This window comes from Euleptes europaea, chromosome 5 (assembly GCF_029931775.1).
Source record: "Euleptes europaea isolate rEulEur1 chromosome 5, rEulEur1.hap1, whole genome shotgun sequence".
NCBI classification, from domain to species: domain Eukaryota; kingdom Metazoa; phylum Chordata; class Lepidosauria; order Squamata; family Sphaerodactylidae; genus Euleptes; species Euleptes europaea.
The window spans coordinates 10,892,606-10,917,391 of record NC_079316.1 but is presented as its reverse complement, the minus strand read 5'-3'; the positions used below and the strand labels follow the sequence as shown (position 1 = coordinate 10,917,391).

Genomic DNA, 24,786 nt, shown 5'->3' with positions numbered 1-24,786 from the left:
CTCCGGAGCCGTGGGGCGGGCGAGCGGCCCCGTCCCGGCGCCAGCGCGGAGCGAGCCGGGGCCGCCCGCCCGCCCCGCCTCCCAGCGGCCCGCCTGGGGCCCGATCCCCCCCCCTCCGTGCCTCCTTCCCCCCCCCGCTGGGTCGGTGGGGCGTCCGCCTTTGTGTGCCGGGGGAGATGCCCCCATGCCTATAAAGCCCGGCGGGGCGGCCCGGGAGCAGCTTCGGCCGACGCCGCCGGGCCGCGATGCAGCTCCTCGGCGCGGCTCTGCTGCTCGCCCTGGCCGGGGCCGCCGCCCCCCCTCGCCCCCCCAAGCCCCTCTTGCCCATCCAGCCCGAGTCGGAGCCCCTTCCCTCCAAGGGGGTGGCAGGTACGTGGGCGCCGGGGTGCTTTTTTTGGGGGGGGGGTCTCCTTTGCCGTCCGTCCCCTCCCTGCTTCTTGGGGGATCGCGGCTCCCCCGCCCGCCCTGCCTCCCCGGCTTGGCACAGCTGGCCGGGCAACGGCGCGTCCGCATCTGGTTCCCATTGACGGGTCCTCCCCCCCCCCTTCCGCCGCTTGGCCGGGTGACAGCCGCGGGGTGGGCTCGGGTTGGGGGGAGGGAGGCTTGAGAAACTTTCGCCGCCTCTCCCCCCCCCTCCACTTGCCCCGCTGGCATCGACCCCCGGGGCGGGTGAGGGTGCCAACTGGGGAAGGCGCAGAGAAACGTTCGCCACCTCTTCCCCCCCTTCCACTTGCCCCACTGGCATCGACCCCCTGGGCGGGTGAGGGTGCCAACTGGGGAAGGCACAGAGAAACTTTCGCCGCCACTCTTCCCCCCTCCACTTGCCCCACTGGCATCGACCCCCGGGGCGGGTGAGGGTGCCAACGGGGGAAGGCGCAGAGAAACTTTTGCTGCCTCTCCCCCCCTCCACTTGCCCCACTGGCATCGACCCCCGGGGCGGGTGAGGGTGCCAACGGGGAAGGCGCAGAGAAACTTTCGCCACCTCTCCCCCCCCCTCCACTTGCCCCACTGGCATCGACCCCCGGGGCAGGTGAGGGTGCCAACTGGGGAAGGCGCAGAGAAACTTTCGCCGCCTCTCCCCCCCCCTTCCACTTGCCCCACTGGCATCGACCCCCGGGGCAGGTAAGGGTGCCAACTGGGGAAGGCGCAGAGACACCTTCGCCGCCTCTCCCCCCCCCCTTCCACTTGCCCCACTGGCATCGACCCCCGGGGCAGGTGAGGGTGCCAACGGGGGAAGGCGCAGAGAAACTTTCTCAGCCTCTCCCCCCCTCCACTTGCCCCACTGGCATCGACCCCCGGGGCAGGTAAGGGTGCCAACTGGGGAAGGCGCAGAGACACCTTCGCCGCCTCTCCCCCCCCCCTTCCACTTGCCCCACTGGCATCGACCCCCGGGGCAGGTGAGGGTGCCAACTGGGGAAGGCGCAGAGAAACTTTCGCCGCCTCTCCCCCCCCCCTCCACTTGCCCCACTGGCATCGACCCCCAGGGCGGGTGAGTGTGCCAACCAGGGAAGGCGCAGAGAAACTTTCGCCGCCTCTCCCCCCCCTCCACTTGCCCCACTGACATCGACCCCCGGGGCAGGTGAGGGTGCCAACCGGGGAAGGCGCAGAGAAACTTTCGCCTCCTCTCCCCCCCCCTCCACTTGCCCCACTGGCATCGACCCCCGGGGCGGGTGAGGGTGCCAACTGGGGAAGGCGCAGAGAGGGGCGTGGGGGTGGGGCTTGGAGGCGGCAGGATGCCTGGCGGGTGCGGTTTTGTCTGTCTGCGTGTGGGGAGGGTGCCAACTGTCCATCTGGCATGGGAAGCGACAGATGGCGGGGAAGAGCATGCGTGAGGCGGAAAAGTTTCTCGACAGCGTCCCGGGCTTCTGTACCGTCTGCACCCAGTTAAGCCTGTGGAGGGAGATTGTGCAACATGCAGAGGACAGAGAGGGCTCCTTTGGAACACAGGAAGCTGCCTTATACTGAATCAGACCCTCGGTCCATCAAAGTCAGTATTGTCTACTCGGACCGGCAGCGGCTCTCCAGGTCTCAGGCAGAGGTCTTTCCCATCACCTGCTTGCCCAGCCCCTTTCACTGGAGATGCCGGGGATTGAACCTGAGACCTTCTGCATGCCAAGTAGATGCTCCACCACTGAGCCACAGCCCCTCTCCATGGCTCGCCAGGGTCTCAGGCAGAGGTCTTTCCCTTCACCTACTTGCGTAGTCCCTTTAACTGGAGAGGCCAAGGATTGAACCTAGGGCCTTCTGCATGCCAAGTGGATGCTCTACCACTGACCCACAGGGCCTCCCCTTAAAACACATGAACACGTGAAGCTGCCTTATACTGAATGTGACTTATACTGAATGTGAAGCCTTATACTATATGTGAATATAACGTGAAGCTGCCTTCTACCCTTGGTCCATCAAAGTCAGTATTGTCTACTCAGACTGGCAGCAGCTCTCCAGGGTCTCAGGCAGGGGTCTCTCACATCACCTACTTGCCTAGTCCCTTTAACTGGAGATGCAGGGGATTGAACCTGGGACCTTCTGCATGCCAAGCAGATGCTCTGCCACTGAGCCACGGCCCCTTTCATTTGCTATCCTTAGAAGAGCTTGCCTGTGTGTTTTTTCCCTCTCCATTGCAACCTCACTAGGTAGGCTAGACTGAGAAATAAGCCTGGAGTCATTGAAGCTTTGGGTGGGGATTCGAACCTGGGGCTTGGGCCAGCAGCCTAGCTGCTGCAATACACTGGCCCCAGAGCACAACCCTTCCTATACCACAAGGGCTCGGTCTGTCTGTCACGTCACCTTTTTATGTCCAACGTTCCCTCCCAGAGCTCAACATCCGTCCTTCACCTCTCCATTTTAGCCTCACAGCAACCCTGTGAGGTAGGTTTGGTTTGGCTGATGAAGTGATGGAACCGAGGTCATTTGGCAAGTTTTGTGGCAGACTGGGGACCCGAATCCGGATCTCCCCGTTCCTAGTTCTGCAGTTTAACCACTACACAGAACTGCCTCGGTGTTTGGAATTTTTGAAGAAGTGAGAAATAAGTGAATCTGAACTCAGTTTTTCTTAATGATTGGCCAAGCAGAAGCAGCTCCAAGTATATTTTGGACTCACGGTGGAAAAAATCCCTCTCCCCCCACCCACCCCCAGGGTTTTCAAGGCAAGAGACAAACAGGTGATTTGAACGGAGGGGTTTTTGCCCTTGCCTGCCTCTGCGTAGCAACCCTGGGCTTTCTGGGTGGTCTCTCATCCAAGTACTAACCAAGCCGACCCTGTTTAGCTTCCGAGATCTGACCAGGTCAGGGCCCAACTTAGAATAAAGGTCCAATTATTAGACCCTGATCTGGGGAACCGGGTTTGGTTCCCTGCTCCTCCGCTTGAAGCCTGCTGGGTGACCTTGGGCCAGTCACAGTTCTCTCAGAACTCTCTCTGCCGACGCAGAGGCAGGCAACGGCAAACCACCTCTGTTTCTCTCTTGCCTTGAATACCCTATAGGGTTGCCATAAATCAGCTGTGGCTTCATGGCACTTTCCACCACAATAGTTTGTAAGGATTGTAGAGGAAGGAAACACAGGCTGAGTAAAGTGGGTTGCAGGAAGGGACTTGTGTAGTGTGTTTGGGGAGGGGCTGTGGCTCAGTGGGAGAGCATCTGCTTGGCATGCAGAAGGTCCCAGGTTCAATCCCCGGCATCTCCAGTTAAAGGGACCAGGCAAGTAGGTGATGTGAAAGGCCTCTGTCTGAGACCCTGGAGAGCCGCTGCCGGTCTGAGTAGACAATACTGACTAATGGACCGAGGGTCCGATTTAGTATAAGGCAGCTTCATGTGTTTAAGGCAGAAGCTAACCGGGGCAAAAGAAGAAAAGCCAGAGGAGAAATTTGTATTTTGTAGTGCCTACAGCTGAAGGGGCCATAGAGGGTTGCCAACTTCCAGCTTGGGCCTGGAGATCTCCCAATTTAAAACTGATCTCCAGAATGCAGAGATCAGTTTCCCAAGAGGACATGGTTGCTTTGGAGGGTGGACCCTTGGGTATGATACCCTTGCTGAGGTCCCTCCCCAGGCGCCACCCCCAAATCTCTAAGTATTTCCCAACCCAGAGTTGGCAACATTAGGGCCACAGCTGCCTAGCAAAGCACATGCTTTGCGCCCAGAAGTTTCCCCTCTCCAGTTAAAATTAGGTCTAGTAGTTGGCCTCTGCTGGAGCTGTTGGGGAGCATTTGCTGATCAGAGAAGAAGAAGAGTTGGTTTTTATACCCCGGTTTTCTCTGCCTTTAAGGAGCCTCAAACCGGCTTACAATCTCCTCCCCTTCCCCAACCCACAACAGACACCTGGTGAGGTAGGTGGGGCTGAGAGAGCTCTCAAGAGAGCTGTGACTAGCCCAAGGTCACCCAGCTGGCTTCATGTGGAGGAGTGGGGGAAATCAAACCCAGTTCTCCAGATTAGAGTCCACCGCTCTTAACCACCACACCACGCTGGCTCCTTCCGACATTGGTAGGAGGCTTTGAGGGGGACTGATGATCGCTCTTTCCCCTGTTGCAGGTTGCTCATTCGGGGGCAGATTCTATGCCCTGGAGGATACTTGGCATCCGGACCTGGGCGAGCCCTTTGGCGTCATGCATTGCGTGGTGTGCTACTGTGAACCGGTAAGTAAGGCATCGGCCTGGAGGGTGGGTAGAGGCATCTGCGGCATTCGAGAGCGCTCAGCTTCCAAGGTGGTTCTCCCGGATCTTGCTCTCTCTGTCTGCCCTTTGTGCAAGCGTGGCGCATGAGCTGGAAAATCCCGGAGGGACGGAAACAGCAAATTCTCCCATACTCATCCCTTCTTTTTTCTAATGCTCACGAATCTCGGCAGAGGCAAACGGAAAGGGGTCTTGGGTCTTTTATGCATGGCTGTTTCCCTCGCCGTCACCCCTCCAACGACTTTGGGACTTGGTTTGGATTATGCAGGCCGTTTCCGACCATCAAAGGTCGCCTCGCTTTCCCCCTGCCTTTCCCCACGTTTTGCCCGTGTTTTCAGGGACCTGTTTTATCTCGAATTTGAAAACACGGGCAAAACGTGGGGAGAGCAAGGTGACACGTTGGGAGTCCAACGTGTAGGCCAGCATGGTGTAGTGGTTAAGAGCGGTGGTTTGGAGCGGTGGACTCTGATCTGGAGAACCAGGTTTGATTCCCCACTCCTCCACATGAACGGCGGAGGCTAATCTGGTGAATTGGAGTGGTGGACTCCACATGAAGCCAGCTGGGTGACCTTGGGCTAGTCACACTCTCTCAGCCTCACCTACCTCACAGGGTGTCTGTTGTGGGGAGGGGAAGGGAAGGTGATTGTAAGCCGGTTTGATTCTTCCTTGAGTGGTAGAGAAAGTCAGCATATAAAAACCAACTCCTCCTCCTTCTTCTTTGCCTCCAGACTCCATAACTCTGCCCTTCCCTCCCCAGCAGAGGAATCGCCGTGGGAAGCCGACGGGGAAAGTCAGCTGCAAGAACATTAAGCATGAGTGCCCCACCCCTCCGTGTGTGGATACTATCCTGCTGCCGGGACACTGTTGCAAAACTTGTCCAAAGGGTAAGGGGCCTGGGGGGGTGGCGAAGCCAAGTCCTTTGTTGGGTCAGCGTCAATTAAAAGTCAATCTACCATGGACTTACAAAAACAACCCTCAATATTGGTACCGCTTGCTTTCATTTTAAGACCTCCTAGCCTGATCTCGGAAGCTAAGCAGGGTCAGCCCTGGTTAGTATTTGGATGGGAGACCACCAAGGAAGTCCAGGGTTGCTGTGCCGAGGAAGGCACTGGCAAACCACCTCTGTTAGTCTCTTGCCATGAAAACCCCAAAAAGGGGTCGCCATAAGTCTGCTGCGACTTGACAGCACACACACACACACACACACACACACACAAGTTCTTTTTACAGTTTCTTTGGATTTAATTGGCTTTATTTCTTCTTCATTGTCAGTGCATTCTTTTTAGGGGGGGGGGGGGTGTAATTTCTTGTCGTTTCCCAAAGAGGGACCCAGCCAGATTTCTCCAGCCTGTAATTTTGGTATTTTCCATCCAAACGGTGTGAAATTTTCGGGCCTTGTACTACCCTTCCCGTTGATCAGGCTTGCCAAATTTCAGAATGGCACTATGGGAAATCCTTCTTTTAGAGGTAATTAAATAAGGGCTTTATGCATTGATATTGTTTTCCACCTGTCTGTAATTTAATACCTTTTGTGATTTCCATCCTATTGTATTGACATTATATTACCCTGCCAAAACACCAGGGGTGCCAGAATCTTTGAGATGGGAGAGAACACAGTTGTTTTAGAGGCAGTTTAAAAGCACGCATCCCACAAATCAATTCCCCCCACCCATGGATTTCAGTGAGAGTCTCAAAGGGAGAGTCCCTTATCCGCAAAATGTGAGTGTTGTTTAATTCAGCAAACCTCCATATTCAGAGGCATTCAACCTCTGGAATCCCAGTGCCAGGAGGCAACATCAGGGGAAAGCCTCAGCCTCTATGCCCTGTTGTTGGCCCTCCAGAGGAACCAGTTGGCCACCGTGTGAGACCGGATGCTGGACTAGACAGACCACTGGTCTGATCCAGCAGGGCTCTTTAGATGTTCTTATGATGACCGAGAGATTTCTGTCCACCTGTAAATCAACAGTTGTTAATCATGATAGCTCAGTGGAACCTCCGTTTTCAGAGGCAGTATACCTGATTCCAAAGTGCTGTGACCCCAATGGACTACGTCTGTGGATGGATCAATTTCCGCCCATGGAGCATGACTTTCTCATCTCCCCTCTTCCAGTGCACCCCAAAATGCGACCTGGAATTTTGTTCCTGGGGATATAATCCCCCGAAATAGCATTTCAGGGGGCATTTTGCGCTCCACTATGACATCTGTGGAAACGCTTCGTTGGATCTAAGCCAGAATCTCCAGCATCTTTCGTTCAGAGATATACTGCCACTGTACATGGAAGCTCTGTTGAGCTGTTGTGGCTAGCCGCTGTTGAAGCAGCCAGCCAAAAAGGAGCAGGGCATAAAGTTGATACCTCTTGCCTATTGTTGACTTTTGTACAACATGCACAGCTTGTTCCAGGCAAGTTATCTATTGCTCTTTTTTTTTAACATGGTCATTGTAAATCCATGGAAAATCTCTAGAAAAAGAAAACAAATTAGGTTTCTGGTCTGTTTCTCACGCATTTTAGATTTCTCTCAGTTTAGAACGGCTTTCTCGAGAGGTGGTGGGCTCTCCTTCTCTGGAGGTTTTTAAGCAGATGCTAGCTGGCCATCTGAAAGCAAGGCTGATCCTGTGAACTCAGGCAGTGTGGTGTAGTGGTTAAGAGCGTGGTGTAGTAGTTAAGAGCTGTGGTTTGGAGCAGCGGGCTCTGATCTGGAGGACAGGACTGGTTTCCCCACTCCTACACAAGAAGCCAGCTGGGAGACCTTGGGCTAGTCACAGCTCTCTCAGCCCCACCTACCTCACAGGGTGTCTGTTGCGGGGAGGGGAAAGGAAGGTGATTGTAAGCTGGTTTGATTCTTCCTTAAGTGGTAGAGAAAGTTGGCATATAAAAACCAATTCTTTTTCTTCATCATGAGAGGGAGGGCTGGAAAGGATGAGTCACTTCTCGGCTCTCTTGGCCCTTTCTTACATGCCAAAAGTAATGCTGATCGCCACCTTGGGGTCAGGAAACATTTTCCCTCCAGGCCAGATTGGCCAGTGATCCTGGAGGATTTTTTCTCCATCTTCTGGGCATGGAGCAGGGGTCACTGGGCGTATGAGGGGGAGCAATTGTGAATTTCCTGCATTGTGCAGGGGGTTGGACTACTAGATGAACTTTGTGGTCCCTTCCAACTCTGTGGAAGCGTGATGTAGTGGTTAAGAGCGGTGGAGTCTGATCTGGAGAACCAGGTTTAATTCCCCATTCCTCCACATGAGCGGCGGAGGCTAATCTGGTGTGACTGGATTTGTTTCCCCACTCCTACATATGAAGCCAGCTGGGTGACCTTGGGCTAGTCACACTCTCTCAGCCTCACCTACCTCTCAGGGTGTCTGTTTTGGGGAGGAGAAGGGAAGGTGATTGTAAGACCGGTTTGATTCTTCCTTAAGTGGTAGAGAAAGTCAGCATATAAAAACCAACTCCTCCTCCTCCTCCTCTGATTCTGTTATTCTAGTTTCTGCAGTTAAAAAAAGCTGTTTTGGGGGGTCATTCTAAATGTATACTGCATGTTTTCTCTCTGAGGATTAGGAGCTTTCTTTTGGGGGGGGAGAGAAAGAAAGAACCAGGATTGTCATAATTCTTAAGAGCCGCATCGTGTACATTTCCGTGGCCCTCCTCCTTCCCAACTTTGGTGTGCCAGCAGCTTGGTTCGCTGGCTCACAAGGCTGCTGTGACCGTGTCTGTTTGGGAAGCGACCGCGTTTGGAGCCTGTGTCTCACGTGCGCGCGCACGGAGGCACGTGCCTCCTTTCAGACGGCAGACCAAAAGGAAGGAAATCTGGAGAACAGACACATGTTGCTGGCTTGTTTATTTGGCGTGTTGGCTTTGTGCACTGGACGCTTCCTCTGTAGGGCTTCCCTGTATAGTCTGTTTCCTCATTCGTTTGGATCCGTTGCGCCAACCAAGGATAAAAGGGGCCATCGCCGGCCCCCTTGAACGTACCTGCTTTGGTCTGATCTCGGAGGCTTAAGTGGGGCTGATCTTGGTTCGAACTGGGATGGGAGACCCCAGGGGATGCCAGAGGCTGCCGGTGTCACACAAAAGGAGTTGGCATACTAGTAGGTGTACTTTGATTCATGGGAGTCCTGGATTCACATCCTCTGCAACAGCGGCCAAGTTGGCATGACCTTTGGAGGGCAGGACTGTCTTCTTTTTTGCCTTCCTGGAGACGTCTCACCAGCCAATTTTGGGCGTGAATTCAAAAGCTGAAGGAAACTCTGCGGTGATCCATCAAGGAGAGCCAACCTGGTGTAGTGGTTAAGAGCGGCGGATGCTAACCTGGTGAACCGGGTTGGTTTCCCCACTCCTCCACATGAAGCCTGCTGGGTGACCTTGGGCTAGTCACAGCTCTCAGAACTCTCTCAGCCCCACCTGCCTCACAAGGTGCCTGTTGTTGGTGGGGGGGAGGGAAGGTGATTGTAAGCCACTTTGAGACTTCTTTCGGTAGCAAAGAGTGGGGTATAAAAACCAACTCTGCTCCCTAACTAAACCCAGTTCCCTTGAGCCGCTACATGGGACTAGCTAAAAGCCTTGCTAGCTAAGTGGCCAAAACAGGATCCAGTATTGTGTGCCAATTGAGAGCCAGCATGGTGTAGTGGGTAAGAGCGGTGGCTAAGAGTGGGGGACTCTATAATCTGGAGAACCGGGTTTGATTCCCCATTCCTCCACATGAGTGGCGGACCCTAATCCGGTGAGCCAGGTTGGTTTCCCCACTCCTCCACATGAAGCCAGCTGGGTGACCTTGGGCTAGTCACAGCTCTCTTAGAGCTCTCTCAGCCCCATCTGCCTCACAGGGTGAGGAGGGGAAGGGAAGGCGATTGTAAGCTAGTTTGATTCTTCCTTGAGTTGTAGAGAAAGTCGGCATATAAAAAACAACTCCTCCTCCTCCAACTCCTCCTCCTCCTCCTCCTTCTTCTTCTAGCCTTAAGAATTAAATGGAGCCTCCTTGTTCAGAGCCTCTTTGTTCTCCGCATTGCACATGTCCACTCCCCTCTTAAAGCCTTCCAAGTTGGCAGCCATCACCACATCCTGGGTTAGGGAGTTCCATAATTTAACAATGTGTTGTGTGAAGAAATACTTCCTAATACCTGTTTTGAATCTGTCACCCGCCAGCTTCAGCAGATGACCCTGTGGTCTAATATTATGAGAGAGGGAACATAAAAACATCAGAAAGGCCATGCTGGGTCAGACCCAGGCCCATCAAGTCCAGCAGTCTGTTCACGCAGAGGCCAACCATGCGCCTCTAGGAAGCCCACAAGACGACTTCAGCAGGCTCCTGCCTGTGTTTCACCTTTCTCTCGGATGCATTAACTGAGGAGCTCAGCTGGAAAGAAAAGTGCCAGAAATGAAAGAGTGTGGGGTTATAATTCAGGGAGAGAGCAGGGTTCAGCTCCCCCCCCCCCGCTTCTGCGCACTATTTTTCATACTCAAAGTCCCCCACGGTCACCTGTGTTGAATGTGAACAGAGCAGATGTGGAAATGGCTGTTCTTGCATTTCCAATTTGGCCTTTTGTAAGTAGCGAATATTGAGGCTTATTTGCCAAATGTCCCTGGCAAAATACTTGGAAACTGATCTCGCCGCATTACTAGTGTATGTGGAATTTTTCTTAATTCTGAATGCGCCAGCGCTCTGTTGGGAGTCAGAAGCTGTGTGACAGCCGTGCAAAAAATTCATGACATCCACATGCAAACAGTTAAGATCTCCAAATGTGTTTTCTGGGTGTTTTAAGAAACTGGTTTTTTGGGGTAGAAGCTTTTGAGAGTCAAAGCTCCCTTCCTCAGATACCAAAGGGAGCTTTGACTCTTGAAAGCTTTTAAACGGAAATCCCATTGGTCTCTATGGTGGTACTGGACTTGAATCGAGCTGTTCTGTTGCAGACCTGCATGGCTACCCTCTGAAATTAAGGAAGTGTGTACCTGGGAAGGTGTTTCGTCAATGTTTTAGTAAACCGTGCCGCTGGACCATGGGACCTTCTCTCTCCACCAGCCCAGGAGAGTCCTAGAAAGGACAAGCGTTGTCTTTGGCTGAGATTTCCTTCTCTGTAATCGAAGAAAATACCACCTGAATTTGACATTTGCAAGAAGGGTTGCCAGCTCCGGGCTGGGAAAAACCTGGAGATTTTGGGGGTGGAGCCTGAGGAGGGCGGGGTTTGGAGAGGGGAGGGCCTTTAATGCCATAGAGTCATAGAATCATAGAGTTGGAAGGGACCACCAGGGTCATCTAGTCCAACCCCCTGCACAATGCAGGAAACCCACAACCACAACCCCCTCCCCCCCACACACCCCCAGTGACCCCCACTCCATGTCCAGATGATGGCCAAGATTACCAAAGCCCACATTTTCTCCTGGGGAACTGATCTCTGTTGCCTGGAGATCAGTTGTAATAGCGGGAGATCTCCAGCCACCATTTGCAGGTTTGCAACCCTGTTTGTAAGGTTAAGGTGTAGTCACCCAATCGAGCTGTCGCAGTGTAGTGGACAGAGAGTCGGCCTAGGATCTGGGAGACCCGGGTTCGAAGTCCCACTCTGTCCTGGAAGCTCGAGGGGTGGCCTCGGGCCAGTCATTCACTCTCAGTTTAACCCACCTCACAGGGTTAGGCAGATGATGAGAGGGAGGGCATCTTGGCCATCTTCTGGTCACTGGGGGTGTGTGTGGGGGGGGGAAGGTAGTTGTGAATTTCCTGCATTGTGCAGGGGGTTGGACTAGATGACCCTGGTGGTCCCTTCCAACTCTATGATTCTGTGATTCTATGATTCTAGGGTTCTTGCGAGGATAAAATGGGAGTATGTAAGCCACTTTGGGCTCCCATTGGAGAGAAAAGCGGGGTACAAATGAATTAACTAAAAACGAATGGATGGAAAAGTATGGCCAGTAATGGAGCTGCCCACAGGCGTTCCACGTAGAGGGCTGTGCTTAAGATTCCCTCCCCGCACAGATCCACATTGATTCCTGCTCAGATCAGGACTTTTAAAAAGGGTGTGGACAGAATGGAGCAGGTGCAGAGGAGAGTGACGAGGATGATCGGGGGCCTGGAGACCAAGCCCTACGAGGAAAGGCGGAGGGAGATGGGAATGTTCAGTCTGGAGAAGAGGAAGTTGAGGGGGGACATGACTGCTCTCCTCAAGTATTTGAAGGGCTGCCACTTAGAGGAGAGGGGGAGCTGTTCCTGTTGGCAGCAGAGGAGAGGACTCGCAACAATGGGTTAAAATTACGGGCCAGAGATATTAGGAAATTATTTTTTTTTACAGTAGGAGAAATTCAGAAGTGGAGTCAGCTGCCTAGAGAGGTGATGAGATCCCCTTCTCTGGCAGTCTTCAAGCAGAGGCCGGGCTAGTGCTTGTCAGGGATACGTTAGCCTGATCCTGCATTGAGCAGGGGGTTGGACTAGATCACCTTTATGGGCCCTTCCAGCTCTACAGTTCTGTGATTCTCTATGGCCTTCCTTATGGAATGCTCTCCCGACAGATGCTTCTCAAGGTCACTGCAGGGACTTGCTTGGAAAATCTGAAAAACAGTTTCACTCTGCCAGGCTGCTGTTACATTTGACCGGCTCTTGTCTCTATTCTCTATCAGAAAGACGTACGTCTCTATTAGGGTTCACAGCCAAATGTTCTAACAAAGAAATCAGTGGGGGAGAGGGGAAAGAAATAATCTTTCACGAAACAGAGAATCACTGAGTTTGAAGGGACCACCAGGGTCATCTAGTCCAACCCCCTGCACAACGCAGGGAATTCACAACTACCTTCCCCCCGCCCACTCAGGCACACAGACCTCCAGTGACCCCCCCCCCCCCGTTCTATGCCCAGAAAGTCAGACTCTATCTAGAGTTCTGCATCCCATTCCAGCCACCACACTTTAAGGATGCAGGCAAATTGGAACGGGTTGAGAGAAGGGCAGTAAAGACGGTTGGGGGTGTGTGTGTGTCTGGAAACTGATTTTTGCAAGGAAACGTTGAGAGAACTGGATGCATGTAGCCTGGAGAAGAGAAGACAGAGAGGAGATATGACTGCGCTCTTCGAACCCCTGATGGGCCGTCACATGGAAGAGGCCAAAGGCTTTGTAAGGCGAGAGGCAATCTAATGAAGTTACATGAGAGAGGTTTCACCTGAGGAGGAGGAGGAGGAGGTGACGATGACGACTTGGTTTTTATATGCCAACTTTCTCTACCAGTTAAGGAAGACTCAAACCTGCTTACAATCACCTTCCCTTCCCCTCCCCACAACAGACACCCTGGGAGGCAGGTGGGGCTGAGAGAGCTGTGACTATCCCAAGGTCACCCAGCTGGCTTCATGTGTAGGAGCGGGAAAACCAACCCAGTTCACCAGATTAGCCTCCACCGCTCATGTGAAGGAGTGGGGAATCAAACCCGGTTCTCCAGATCAGAGTCCACCGCTCCAAACCACCGCTCTTAACCACAACACCAATCTGGCCTACCCGTTGGACTCACAAGATCGGCCTTCCCTCCTTCCGCAACCTGATCTTCAAAATAGCTCATCTCAGTGTGTTGTCTTGGGCCGGAGTCGTCCCCCTGAAATCGAGGGGACAACTTTGGCTCGACTCCAGGCGTTCCACCTTAGCTCAGCCAGCCCAGCTGGAAAGCGGTTTTGGCACGGACCCCGTCGGCACGCGGCTTGGAAAAGAGTTACTACACAACAGCTATTATGTAATCCTTAGTGGGACAAAGTTAATTGTGTTTGCGCAAAATTTACTTAGGAACGGAGTAACAACAGGGGCCAGGGCTGGCAGAGAGGGGGGCCAGGCAACCGCCTGAGTCGACGTGGTTTGCCGCTGGCCCTCCGCTGCTTGCGAGATGGTCCAGCTCCCCATGGAAATGGAAGGTGCATCCCAAGATCCTGTGCGGCCGAGCAGAGGGATTCGGGGACGTGCTTGCCCACTGCACTAGGGTTGCCAACCTCCAGGTGGTGGCTGGCATTGTCACACATGAACACATGAAGCTGCCTTCTACTGAATCAGACCCTTGGTCCATCAAAGTCACTATTGTCTACTCAGACTGGCAGCTGCTCTCCAGGGTCTCAGGCAGAGGTCTTTCACATCACCTTCTAGCCTAGTCCCTTTAAGTTGCCAGGGATTGGACCTGGGACCTTCTGCATGCCAAGCAGGTGCTCTACCACTGAGCCACGGCCCCTCCCAGGGATGAATCTCCCTGGGGAGGGAGTTCCAGAGTTTCAGGGCCATGACCGAGAATGCCCTTTCTTGGGTTGCCCCCCATCTAGCCTCAGATGGGCAGTGGTACCAAAGCTTTAGATAACAAAAAGGTCGGACCAGAATCAACGGGTTGAAATTAAATCAAAAAAGTTTCCGTCTAGACATTAGGAAGAATTTTCTAAGAGTTTGAGTGGTTCCTCAGGGGAACAGGCTTCCTCAAGAGCTGGTGAGCTCTCCTTCCGTGGAGGTTTTTAAGAAGAGGTTAGATGGCCATCTGTCAGCAATGCTGATTCTGTGACCTTAAGCAGATGATGAGAGGGAGGGCACCTTGGCCATCTTCTGGTCACTAGGGGTGTGGAGGGGGGAGGTAGTTGTGAATTTCCTGCTTTGTGCAGGGGGTTGGACTAGATGACCCTGGTGGTCCCTTCCAACTCTATGATTCTATGAAAAATGTGTGCGTGTGTGTGTGTGGGGGGAGAGATCTTGCAAATAGAGGCCAGTTTAAATCAATATCCAGTTATCGTTGCTACGGTCTAATGAGGTTACCCACCTAGAATTCACAACCCTTCTACCTGCCCTCTATTGAGCCAAGCCCCTCACCTCTCCATGCTCGTACGATCTGTTCGCTTTGGCAGCAGCTGTCCGGGGTCTCAGGCAATGAATCAACTTTCTCAGCATCTGCTGCCTGGAGATGCTTTTTGCTGCCCCCCTTCTCTCCTTTTAGCCGACAGCTGTACACCCGGTTGCTTCAGGCAGGCCTCCGTGTCGCGTCGGCTTTTTTTGCTTTGCCAGTTTTAATAACGTGGAGCATTTTATGACTTATTATTTTGGGTTGTTTTCTTCAACAGTTCTACAGTACTTTTAGTACTGGGTCAGGAAGGCATGTTATCAATTAATAAATATGTACCTTTGGCAGAGCGGGATAGCATGTTCTCCCTGAAACGATGGACGATAGTTGATTTTTTTCATGTGTCATGATGCAGTATTTCATATATGGATGTTCCGTCTTGGGTGCCAAAATATCTTGGGCTGGCAGTCTGTCTTTTCACACAAAAATCTCATTCTGTAGGGAGGGAAAGACTCTTCTCAGTCTGTGGGTTTTCTTGATTTGTGCGTAAATACTGTATTTTCCTTTGGAACCAGGTCCCTTGGGACTTTGTTGCTAGCGAGGGGCTGGGTTGCCAACTCTGGGTTGGGAAATTCCAGAAGATTTGGGGGCGGGGCCTGTGGAGGGTGGGGTTTGGAGAGGGGAGGGACCTCAATGGGGTGTAATGCCATAGAGTCCACCTTCGAAAGCAGACCTTCTTTCTTGATTTCCATCCTGCAGCTGATCGCGGCGTCCCCGAAAAGAGACCCGCCGAGCCGCTTTTGGACAACTTCGAGTATTTCCAGGATAAAGAAGACGATTTGCACAGGAACTACAACGACCGGGCTTATCTCAGCTCTGAAGACTTGGCGCGGGATGACAGCCGCACAGGTACGGGCGGGACCGCACCCATGCTGCGAGCAGAGGGGAAAGCAAGCACAGAACAGGCACACAATGCATCTTCCCCACACTCTCAGCCAGCGTGGTGTAGTGGTTAAGAGCAGTGGTTTGGAGAGGGGGCCTCTGATCTGGGGAACCGGGTTTGATTCCCCGCTCCTCCACAGGAGCGGCGGAGGCTATTCTGGTGAACTGGATTTGTTTCCCCACTCCTCCACATGAAGCCGGCTGGGTGACCTTGGGCTAGTCACAGCTCTCTCAGCCCCACCTACCTCACATGGCATCTGCTGTGGGGAGGGGAAGGGAAGGTGATTGTATGCAGGTTTGTCTCTCATACTCTCTTCAACTCCCTTGTTTGAGTCCAGCCCGCACGGATCGATTCCTTTCCCTGTCCTCTGAACTTTCTGTCATCCGCTCGGGTTCTCGGATCGAGGTTACCAGAATTACTCTTTTGCTCCTCAGATTTTGTGGCGCTGCTGACCAGCGGCTCGGAGCCGTGGGTGCCCGCGAGCAGCGCGGTGGCGAAAGCCCGATTCTCTCTCGTCCGCTCTTCCCTGCTCTTCTCCATCAACTACGAGAGGTGGGTACCTCCCTTCCCTGCCTCACTCCAAAGGCTGAAGGGCAGCTGACAGGTTCACATAAAGCTTCAGGTACTGCCTACCCAGGTCTGAACCCTTTCAGAATTTCAGAATCGTTCAGTAGTCTTAAAATCCGAAGCAGCGCCATGGTATAAACTAATTAAAAATGACCACTCTAGAACCCTCTATCTAGTTAACATAGTAAATACTAATATTAGAGCATCTTTTAATTCATTGCCAGGTGTCTTAAATGAAATATCGACCCTCGACTGACAATTAAAAATCTTATCTTGGAACCTCAGGGGCTGGAGAAATAAGCTTTGTGATCCAGATTTCTTAAAATTTTTGCATGGTTATGATAGTTTTTGCTTTCAGGAAACGTCGATCCAAAATTCTGACCCTCCGTTTATTGGGCTAAAGGTCCTTTCATGCGCCAGCAGTTAAAACACATGCAAAAGGTTGTGGGCGGGGTGGATTGGTAACTTTTGTCACCATTGCTTTAAAAGTGGAAATACAAGTCTTACAGTACACTGGCAATAATAACTTTCAGAATTTATGTGTGTTGGGGCAGGAGGGCAGGGGTATGACTTTTTGTGTATTTATATATTTTTTAAAAAGATGGGGGCTGCTTGTTACCCGATACCCAGGTGCCTTCTCATTTTTAGAAAGGGCAAATAGCAATACAGCAATCTCCACCCCATCCTACAATTCTTTCTCCCTGTAGCACATTTCTCTCCACCCACTCCATTGCACCTAGGGTTGCCAGGTCCCTCTTCACTGCCGGCGGAAGGATTTTGGGGTGGAGCCTGAGGGAGGGCGGGGTTTGGGGAGGGGAGGGACTTCAATGCCATAGAGTCCAATTGCCCAAGCAGCCATTTTCTCCAGGTGAACTGATCTCTATTGGCTGGAGATCAGCTGTAATAGCAGGAGATCTCCTACTAGTACCTGGAGGCTGGCAACCTTAATTATTGTGGCTTTGCAGGCAGGCAGTATTTCTCCAATCTCCGTACGAAACGGCCAAGGAGGGGCTGGTGACGACCGATTTGAGATTGCACCGAATCCATCCCAGGCAGAAAAGCAGCTCCTGTTGTGCTTTTGTGTTTTTTTAATTATTTTTTTAAAAACTAATTTGGGAGCAAAATGGTAAGCGGTCCGACAAACAGTATCAGCCTCCACATGTTCCCAGGCCCCAGCTGTCTCTCCTGGCGGGTGCTGGGGGGGGTCCCTTTTGTAGGGGCTTGGCTGGGGGTGGGAGCAGCAGTCCATCAGTCTCCCCTCCGATTGCTCAAGCAGCCTTCCCTTTCGCCTGCTCCGCCGGGAGAGAGCAGTGCTTGGCCCCCCCGGGAAGCTCTGGGCCCCCCCGCCTTTGCCAGGCCTTCGCATAGCCAAGCGGTGACTAATTTCCAAATCTATCTGTCGATCCAAAAAGCGGCCTCCGAGGCGCTTGTTATCCCTGGCAGGGCCAAGCAGGATTGTGCTGCTTATGCCTGGGGAAGGGAAATAGCAAACCAGGCAGCCAAGAGCGCTTCATCAGTGGCAGAAGCTAAGGTTGCCGGCCTCCAGAAGTTGCCTGGAGATCTCTGGGGATTACAACTGATCTCCAGGCGACAGAGATTGCTTCGCCTGGAGAAAATGGCTTCTTTGGAAGGTGGATTATACCTCGCTGAGGTCCCTCTTCTCCCCAAACCTGGCCCTCCTGAGGTTCCACCCCAATATCTCTAGGAATTTCCCAACCTCGAGTTGGGAACCCTAACCAGGTGTCTCCCTAACTCTTGCCCACTGTGGGTTGGCAGGTGAATTTTTTTTTAAGTGGCTCATGTACCATTTCTGACGAATACCCAGAAGTGACATCCCATCGCCAGTCAGCGTGACGTCAGCATGGTGCTCTAGGATTTGGACAAAACTTTATAGTTTTACCATTGAGTTTTGTCCAAATCTTAGCACGTCATGCCATTGAAGTGACTTCATTTCCAGGTATACATACATAGTTTTACAATACACATTCTGGCGTATACACAAACATTGTGCAAGGTAAAGAAAAATACATAAAAGCCTTTTGGAAGGAGAAAAAAGAGGGGTGAAAAATCCAATTAGTATTACTTAATAAATAATATAAACATTTTTTAAAAAAATTAAAATTACCAGCAGGAGACAAAAAGCAGCAATCGGTGCAAGGGAAAAACTGTTTCGTAGTTAAATTGCCCCTATGCATTTCACATACGCTTCTTCAGGGGAATCTTTCTTTACTCAGTCATCCTGAGCAAGCAAGCAAGCAAGCAATGAAACAGTCTATGGTATACCATAGAGTTTGCCATCTGAAGCTACCATTTTCTCCAGGGGTCTGATTGTCTGGACATCATTTGCAATTCTGGGAGATCTCCAGGCTCTTCCCGGTTGGCAATCCTAGCATGTAAACATACAAACACTCACATACCATTGATTGTTCAGGGCCTGTTATGGAAGTAGGGGCACCTAGCAGTTAGGGCTTGAAGATGAAGAATGAGAGTTTTTCTTAGAATCAAAAAACCACCCTGCGTTGTTTAGTTAGATGACACGCTACCCAACGCACAACCTGTAAATATAAAATTTACCAACCACAGTTGCAAAGAACTGGCCTGACCCGGCAGTTCTGACAATAAAGAAGCATCTTTGGTATGTTGTCGAAATGTCTAAATTGAGTGAAACTGTTAAATTACAGGTTGGAAGACAGGGACCGGAAACATTTCGGCATAATTGGTACCCTTTTGTTGATTTCTGAGAAGCAGAAAATGGAGAGGAAGATATATAACTGCTTTGCAAGAGTCAAAAAGGGTAAGAGTCCAGTAGCACCTTAAAGACTAACAAAAATATTTTCTGGTAAGGTATGAGCTTTCGTGAGCTTTCAGAGAAACTGCTGAATTACAGTTGATATTCAAACTAAAGTCAATGCATTTACCTGGGCTGAATAAAGACCTTGCATTCATGGCCCATTACCAATGCTGATTTCTCCACACCCATCTCTCCCCTGGACATCACAGACTCTTCTGCATATCACACCTAATCCAATCAAGCCTGCTATTCACATTTACATACTGTTCCTCTACTTAAAGACCGATGGATTCACGTTCTAGCTGTATCTGAAGAAGTGAGCTGTGGCTCACGAAAGCTCATACCCTACCAGAAAATATTTTTGTTAGTCTTTAAGGTGCTACTGGACTCTTGCCCTTTTTGACTACTGCAAACAGACTAACACGGCTACCCACTGTGCTTTGCAAGAGTGAGGGGCATTCCTCCCAATATGACGGCACATTTGTGCGTTTTTGTTCCGTAGCAATTGTATAATTTCGGAACGTAATGTTTACCTTAAAAAAATGTTAATAAAAAGTCAGGAACTACAGATAGCGAGCATATGCATCCAGGCAGAGCTTGGTCATTTGGAAAGCCTCACCCAGTCGAAAGCTGTGTATGCTATATTCCACACTGTGCATGTGCAGAGGTGCCAAGGAAGGATTAGAATCCAGGTCTCTTAAGGAACCCTTTTCCTTCTGTGTGAAACTAAAGATAAACTGATCACGGCAGTTCGATTCAAGTTTGGTAGGCCTGGTGAGGGGTCAGCTGAAGTCACAGTATGGATTGGATTTAGCCCACCTTCTTTAAACATGGGTCAGTGGATCCCGTTGGTGCCAAATAATGTCAAGTAGTGTTAAAGAGATGGGCAACAGACCCAGAGGGTTCCATGCCAGAAGAGATTCTGTGAGCACAGATCCTTCATCCAGATGCCCACTTTCCACATACCCCTGCAGAATCCTTTTTTGGGTTCCAGTCAGCACCAGACTTCCCAAAATCAAGCCAGTTCCAGGAAGAGCCAGTGAGGGGTCAGACTAGGATCTAGGCGACCCAGGTTCGAATCCTCAGCCACGGAAGCTCTCTGGGCGTCCTTGGACCGGTTACACACTCTCAACCTAACCTACCTCGCAGTTAGATCAAATGGAGAAGGGGAGGGGCCATGGCTCAGTGGTACAGCGTCTGCTTGGCATGCAGAAGGTCCCAGGTTCAATCCCCGGCATCTCCAGTTAAAGGGACTAGGCAGGTAGGTGATGTGAAAGACCTCTGCCTGAGACCCTGGAGAACCAAGGAGAAGGGCTGTGGCTCAGTGGCAGAGCATCTGCTTGGCGTGCAGAAGGTCCCAGGTTCAATCCCCGGCATCTCCAGTTAAAGGGGCTAGGCAAATAGGTGATGGGGAAGACTTCTGCCTGAGACCCTGGAGAGCCGCTGCCGGTCTGAGTAGACAGTACTGACTTTGATGGACCAAGGGTCGGATTCAGTAGAAGGCAGCTTCATGTGAGAATGTTGTAAGCCATGTTGGGTCCCCGCGGAGGAGGAAAGTGGGGTATAAATGAAGTAAATAAAAAATAATAAAGTTCTGGCTACTTCGGGAGGCTGATTGGCTGCTGAATGCCCCACTGCGCATGCACAGAGGCACCAAGGAAGGATTAGAACCCAGGTCTCCTGAGATGCTACACTATACCATTCTGACTCCATTACAGGAAGGCCCGTTATTTACCTCTATGGCGCCAAAGAGGCAAAGTGAAGTGGTGGATTCAGTTAGCAGTGTGTCTGTGGGGGAGAGAGCAGCCTCTGCACTTCTATCCCCTCGCCTCCACCCTCGCCCCTTTCACTGTTGCCGCTGCATGCCCTCGCCCCCTGTACCCCCCCAAACCCGGGAGCCGGAGCAGCCAGCAGTCTTTCTGTCCTGGTTCCCCGAAAGTCTTTGAAGTCTCGTGTGCGTGGTAGGACTTCCTTGCTGCTCTGTTTTAAAAAATTGGGGGGAAACTAGAACAGAGGGAGCTTTAGCTGCTCGGCCCCCAGGGTGGGGGGAAGCTGGGGGGGACAGTGATGAGGGCAGGTGATGAGAGGGGGCTGCCCGCCAGCAAGAAGTGGCGGAGGAGGGTAGCAGCCTCAACAGTCACCCTTTGCTGAGCTTCCCCAGAGGCTGTCACATGAACACATGAGCACATGAAGCTGCCTTATACTGAATCAGACTCTTGGTCCATCAAAGTCAGAATTGTCTACTCGGACTCGCAGAGGCTCTCCAGGGTCTCAGGCAGAGGTCTTTCACATCACCTACTTGCCCGGTCCCTTTAACTGGAGATGCCAGGATTGAACCTGGGACCTTCTGCATGGCAAGCAGATGTTCTGCAAACTGAGACATGGTCCCTTCCCCAGGGCTAGAGTTCCCTGCGGCACAGGTCAGGGCCAATGCCTCCTCCACCTGCTTATCCAGTTCTGCCTCTTCTTGTCTAGGCTGGGTCAGCCGAGCCGAGTCCGTTTCACAGAGCCCGAAGGGACCGTCCTCTTCGAACACCCCGTGCAGAAGGGCGCCTCTCCCCATGACGGCATGGTGAGTGGGTCGCGGCATTGCCCGTCTCCTTAGCCTCCCCCCTGCCAAGTTTCTGAATTCCTATGTTACTGTAGCCAGTGGTCATGGAGCCACAGTCAGAGTGGGAAAACCAGGTCACATTCATGCTGCAGGAGGCACAGTTAAGAACATAAGGAAGGCCGTGCTGGATCAGACCGAGGTGCATCAAGTACAGCAGTCTGTTCATACAGTGGCCAACCAGGTGCCTCCGGGAAGCCCACAAGCAAGACGGTTGCAGCAGCATCCTGCCTGTGCTCCACAGCACCTAAGATAGTAGGCATGTCTTCTGAGACTGTAGAGAATAGGTATGCATCATGACTAGTATCCATTTTTATTAGTAGTCATGGACAGCCCTATCCTCCATGAACATGTCTACTCCCCTCTTAAAGCCTTAAGAACATAAGAACGGCCATGTTGGATCAGACCCAGGCCCATCAAGTCCAGCGGTCTGTTCACACAGTGGCCAACCAAGTGCCTCTGGGAAGCCCACAAACAAGACGACTGCAGCAGCATGCTCCTCTGATCCTGGAGAAAATAGGGATGCATCATGACTAGTATCCATTTTGACTAGTAGCCATGGATAGCCCTCTCCTCCATGAACATGTCCGCTCCCCTCTTAAAGCCTTCCAAGTTGGCAGCCATCACCACATCCTGGGGCAGGGTGTTCCACCATTTAACATTGCATCGGGGAGGGCAGGTGATGAGAGGGTGATGCCAGGCAGCAAGAAGCGGTAGTAGCAACCGGTGATGGAGGAGGTGATGGAGTTGCACAGTATCGCCTCTCTTATTTTCAGCCTATCAGAATGGTCCCTCTGTATCCTTGGCCTGTGCACGATCCCGCATTAATGTGCGGTGCACATGTCATTCGGATCCACTGGGCACCAAACACGCATCCAGTCCTGTGGTGGTGCATTAGTGTATGGGATGGCCTGATAGCGCGGGCCTCTTCACTCCATCCCACCCCTCTCCCTGGCGACCGTTTCTATAGATCTGTGGCGTCTGGCGGAACCTGCAGAAGTCCTCCATCCGGCTGCTGAAGGTGGATCAGCTGCGCATATCCCTGGTCACCAAGTCCCACCCCGCAGGCGAGATCCGAGGCAAAATCATGAAACACCGGGCACTCTTTGCAGGTAAACCAGTGAGCGGGGCCTGTTCAAGGCAGCGTCAGCGTGGTGTAGTGGTCTGGAGTGGTGGTTTGGAGCGGTGGACTCTGATCTGGAGAACCGGGTTTGATTCTCCACTCCGACACATGAGCGGTGGAGGCTAATCTGGTGAACTGGATTTGTTTCCCCACTCCTACACATGAAGCCAGCTGGGTGACCTTGGGCTAGTCACAGTTCTTAGAGCTCTCTCAGCCCCACCTACCTCACAGGGTGTCTGTTGTTGGGAACGGAAGGGAAGGTGATTGTAAGCCGGTTTGATTCTCCCTTAAGTGGTAGAGACTTAAGGGTCTGGTCCTGATCCGGCAACCTGGCTGAACCAAGTCTTTGTGAGCCTTGTGTAGCATCTGGATCGGAGACCTCTGAGGAACCACCTTGAGTTCTACCACTGGGATATAATAATCGGGCCGTCCCCTGGCTCCCGGCACAAGCTGAGTGCCGGAACTGCATTGATGCACCTTTGCTATTCCTCTCCATTCCAGAAACCTTCAGTGCTATCCTGACTTCTGTGGACGCCACCCACCTCGGCATGGGGGGCATCGCTATGCTGACCCTGAGCGACATGGAGAACAACCTGCATTTTGTCCTATTGACCAAGGGTTTGCTGGAGTCAGCAGACAAGAGTGAGTAGGGGGCCTGGCTTGCAGGGAGGAGGCGGGCAAACCCTTGAAAGCGCCCTGTTTTGTAACAAGAGAGTCCCTCCTGAGTCGTTTTAGAGGATCTGTACTAAACACATTTTTTAAGGTTTTCCCTGTGCAAAACTTTATAGCGGCAGAGTTCTCTAGGGGAGGGGCCGTGGCTCGGTGGAAGAGCATCTGCTTGGCATGCAGAAGGTCCCAGGTTCAATCCCTGGCATCTCCAGTTAAAGGGACTAGGCAAGTAAATGATGTGAAAGACCTCTGCCTGAGAACCTAGAAAGCCATGGAGAGGGGCCGTGGCTCAGTGGTAGAGCCTCTGCTTGGCATGCAGAGGGTCCCAGGTTCAATCCCCAGCATCTCCAGTTAAAAACACTAGGCAAATAGGTGATGTGAAAGACCTCTGCTTGAGATCCCGGAGAGTCACTGCCGGTCTGAATGGACAATACTGACTTTTGATGGGCCAAGGGTCTGATTCAATAGAAGGCAGCTTCATGCGTTCATGTGATATATCAATTAAAGTTGATTTTAATGCTCCTGCATAATATCCGATACCACTCAGAGATAAATAGTTAGTCAAAAACAGTGTTGGGCACAGTGGATCTGCAGTCTTATTCCGTGCAAAGCAAAGGTTTTGTGTGGTGTATTGGTTGTAGTGTCAGACTAGGCAGTGGGAGACCCAGGTTCAAATCCCCAGGAAGTTTGGACTAGTCGCTCTCACTCACCCTAACCTACCTCATAGGGTTGTTGTAGGATATAATCAAAGATGGAAAGAACGATGTTCTGCTCCTCAGAGAAAAGGCAGGATTAGAATGTGTCAAATAAGTAGAATCCCTTAGCAGCCTATATAGCCCAGACTAGCCTGATCTTGTCAGAACGTGAAAGTTACGCAGGGCCATTACTAGGACAGCAGATGGCCAAGGAAGTCCATGGTTGCTGTGTAGAGGCAGGCAATGGCAAACCCCCTCTGAATGTCTCTTGCCTAGAAAACACTATAAGGTGGAACTTCATGTGGTCACCATAAGTCAAGAGAGCCATAAATACACCATAAGAGAGCCAGTGTGGTATAGTGGTTAAGAGCAGTGGTTTGAAGCGATGGACTTTAATCTGGAGAACCGGGTTTGATTCCCCCACTCCTCCACATGAGCGGTGGATGCTAATCTGGTGAACTGGGTTGGTTCCCCACTCCTACACATGAAGCCACCTGGGAGACCTTGGGCTAGTCACAGCTCTTAGAACTCTCTCAGCCCCTCCTACCGCACAGGGTGTCTGTTGTGGGGAGGGGAAGGGGATTGAAAGCCGGTTTGATTCTCCCTTAAGTGGTAGAGAAAGTTGGCATATAAAAACCAACTCTTCTTCTTCTTCTTCTTCACTTGCAACTTGATGGCTTATTATTACTGTTGTTGTTGTTGTTATCCGTAGTATTAAGGCTCACTGGAGAACCCTCACGTTGAGCCTTGTGGATAAACTGATTCTGGGAGGGCGCCAGGACAAAGGGCCAGGCTGGTGGCGGTGGGTATCGCTACAGCACAGAAGTGGCATGTCATGTCTTTTTTTTCCTTCCTTCTCAGAATCCCCTGGGATCCCCCTGAGGGTGCAGATCCTGCACCAGGAAAGAGTCCTAAGGGAGGTCTCAGCCAACGTCTCCTTGCAGGTAAGCCACTGCCTTTTAACGCCGCT

General features: G+C 52.0%; 1 protein-coding gene across 1 annotated transcript in view; it reads left to right on the top strand.

Moving 5' to 3' along the window:
- Positions 1-245: 245 nt before the first annotated feature.
- The window catches only part of CHRD (chordin), a 43,808-nt gene continuing 19,267 nt past the window's right edge, over positions 246-24,786 (top strand). The window contains exons 1-9 of the mRNA XM_056849995.1: positions 246-369; positions 4,525-4,628; positions 5,422-5,548; positions 15,180-15,329; positions 15,798-15,915; positions 21,197-21,293; positions 22,300-22,441; positions 22,954-23,094; positions 24,678-24,760. Coding sequence (XP_056705973.1) covers positions 246-369; positions 4,525-4,628; positions 5,422-5,548; positions 15,180-15,329; positions 15,798-15,915; positions 21,197-21,293; positions 22,300-22,441; positions 22,954-23,094; positions 24,678-24,760 — 1,086 coding nt within the window. The remainder of the gene's footprint in view (positions 370-4,524; positions 4,629-5,421; positions 5,549-15,179; positions 15,330-15,797; positions 15,916-21,196; positions 21,294-22,299; positions 22,442-22,953; positions 23,095-24,677; positions 24,761-24,786) is intronic.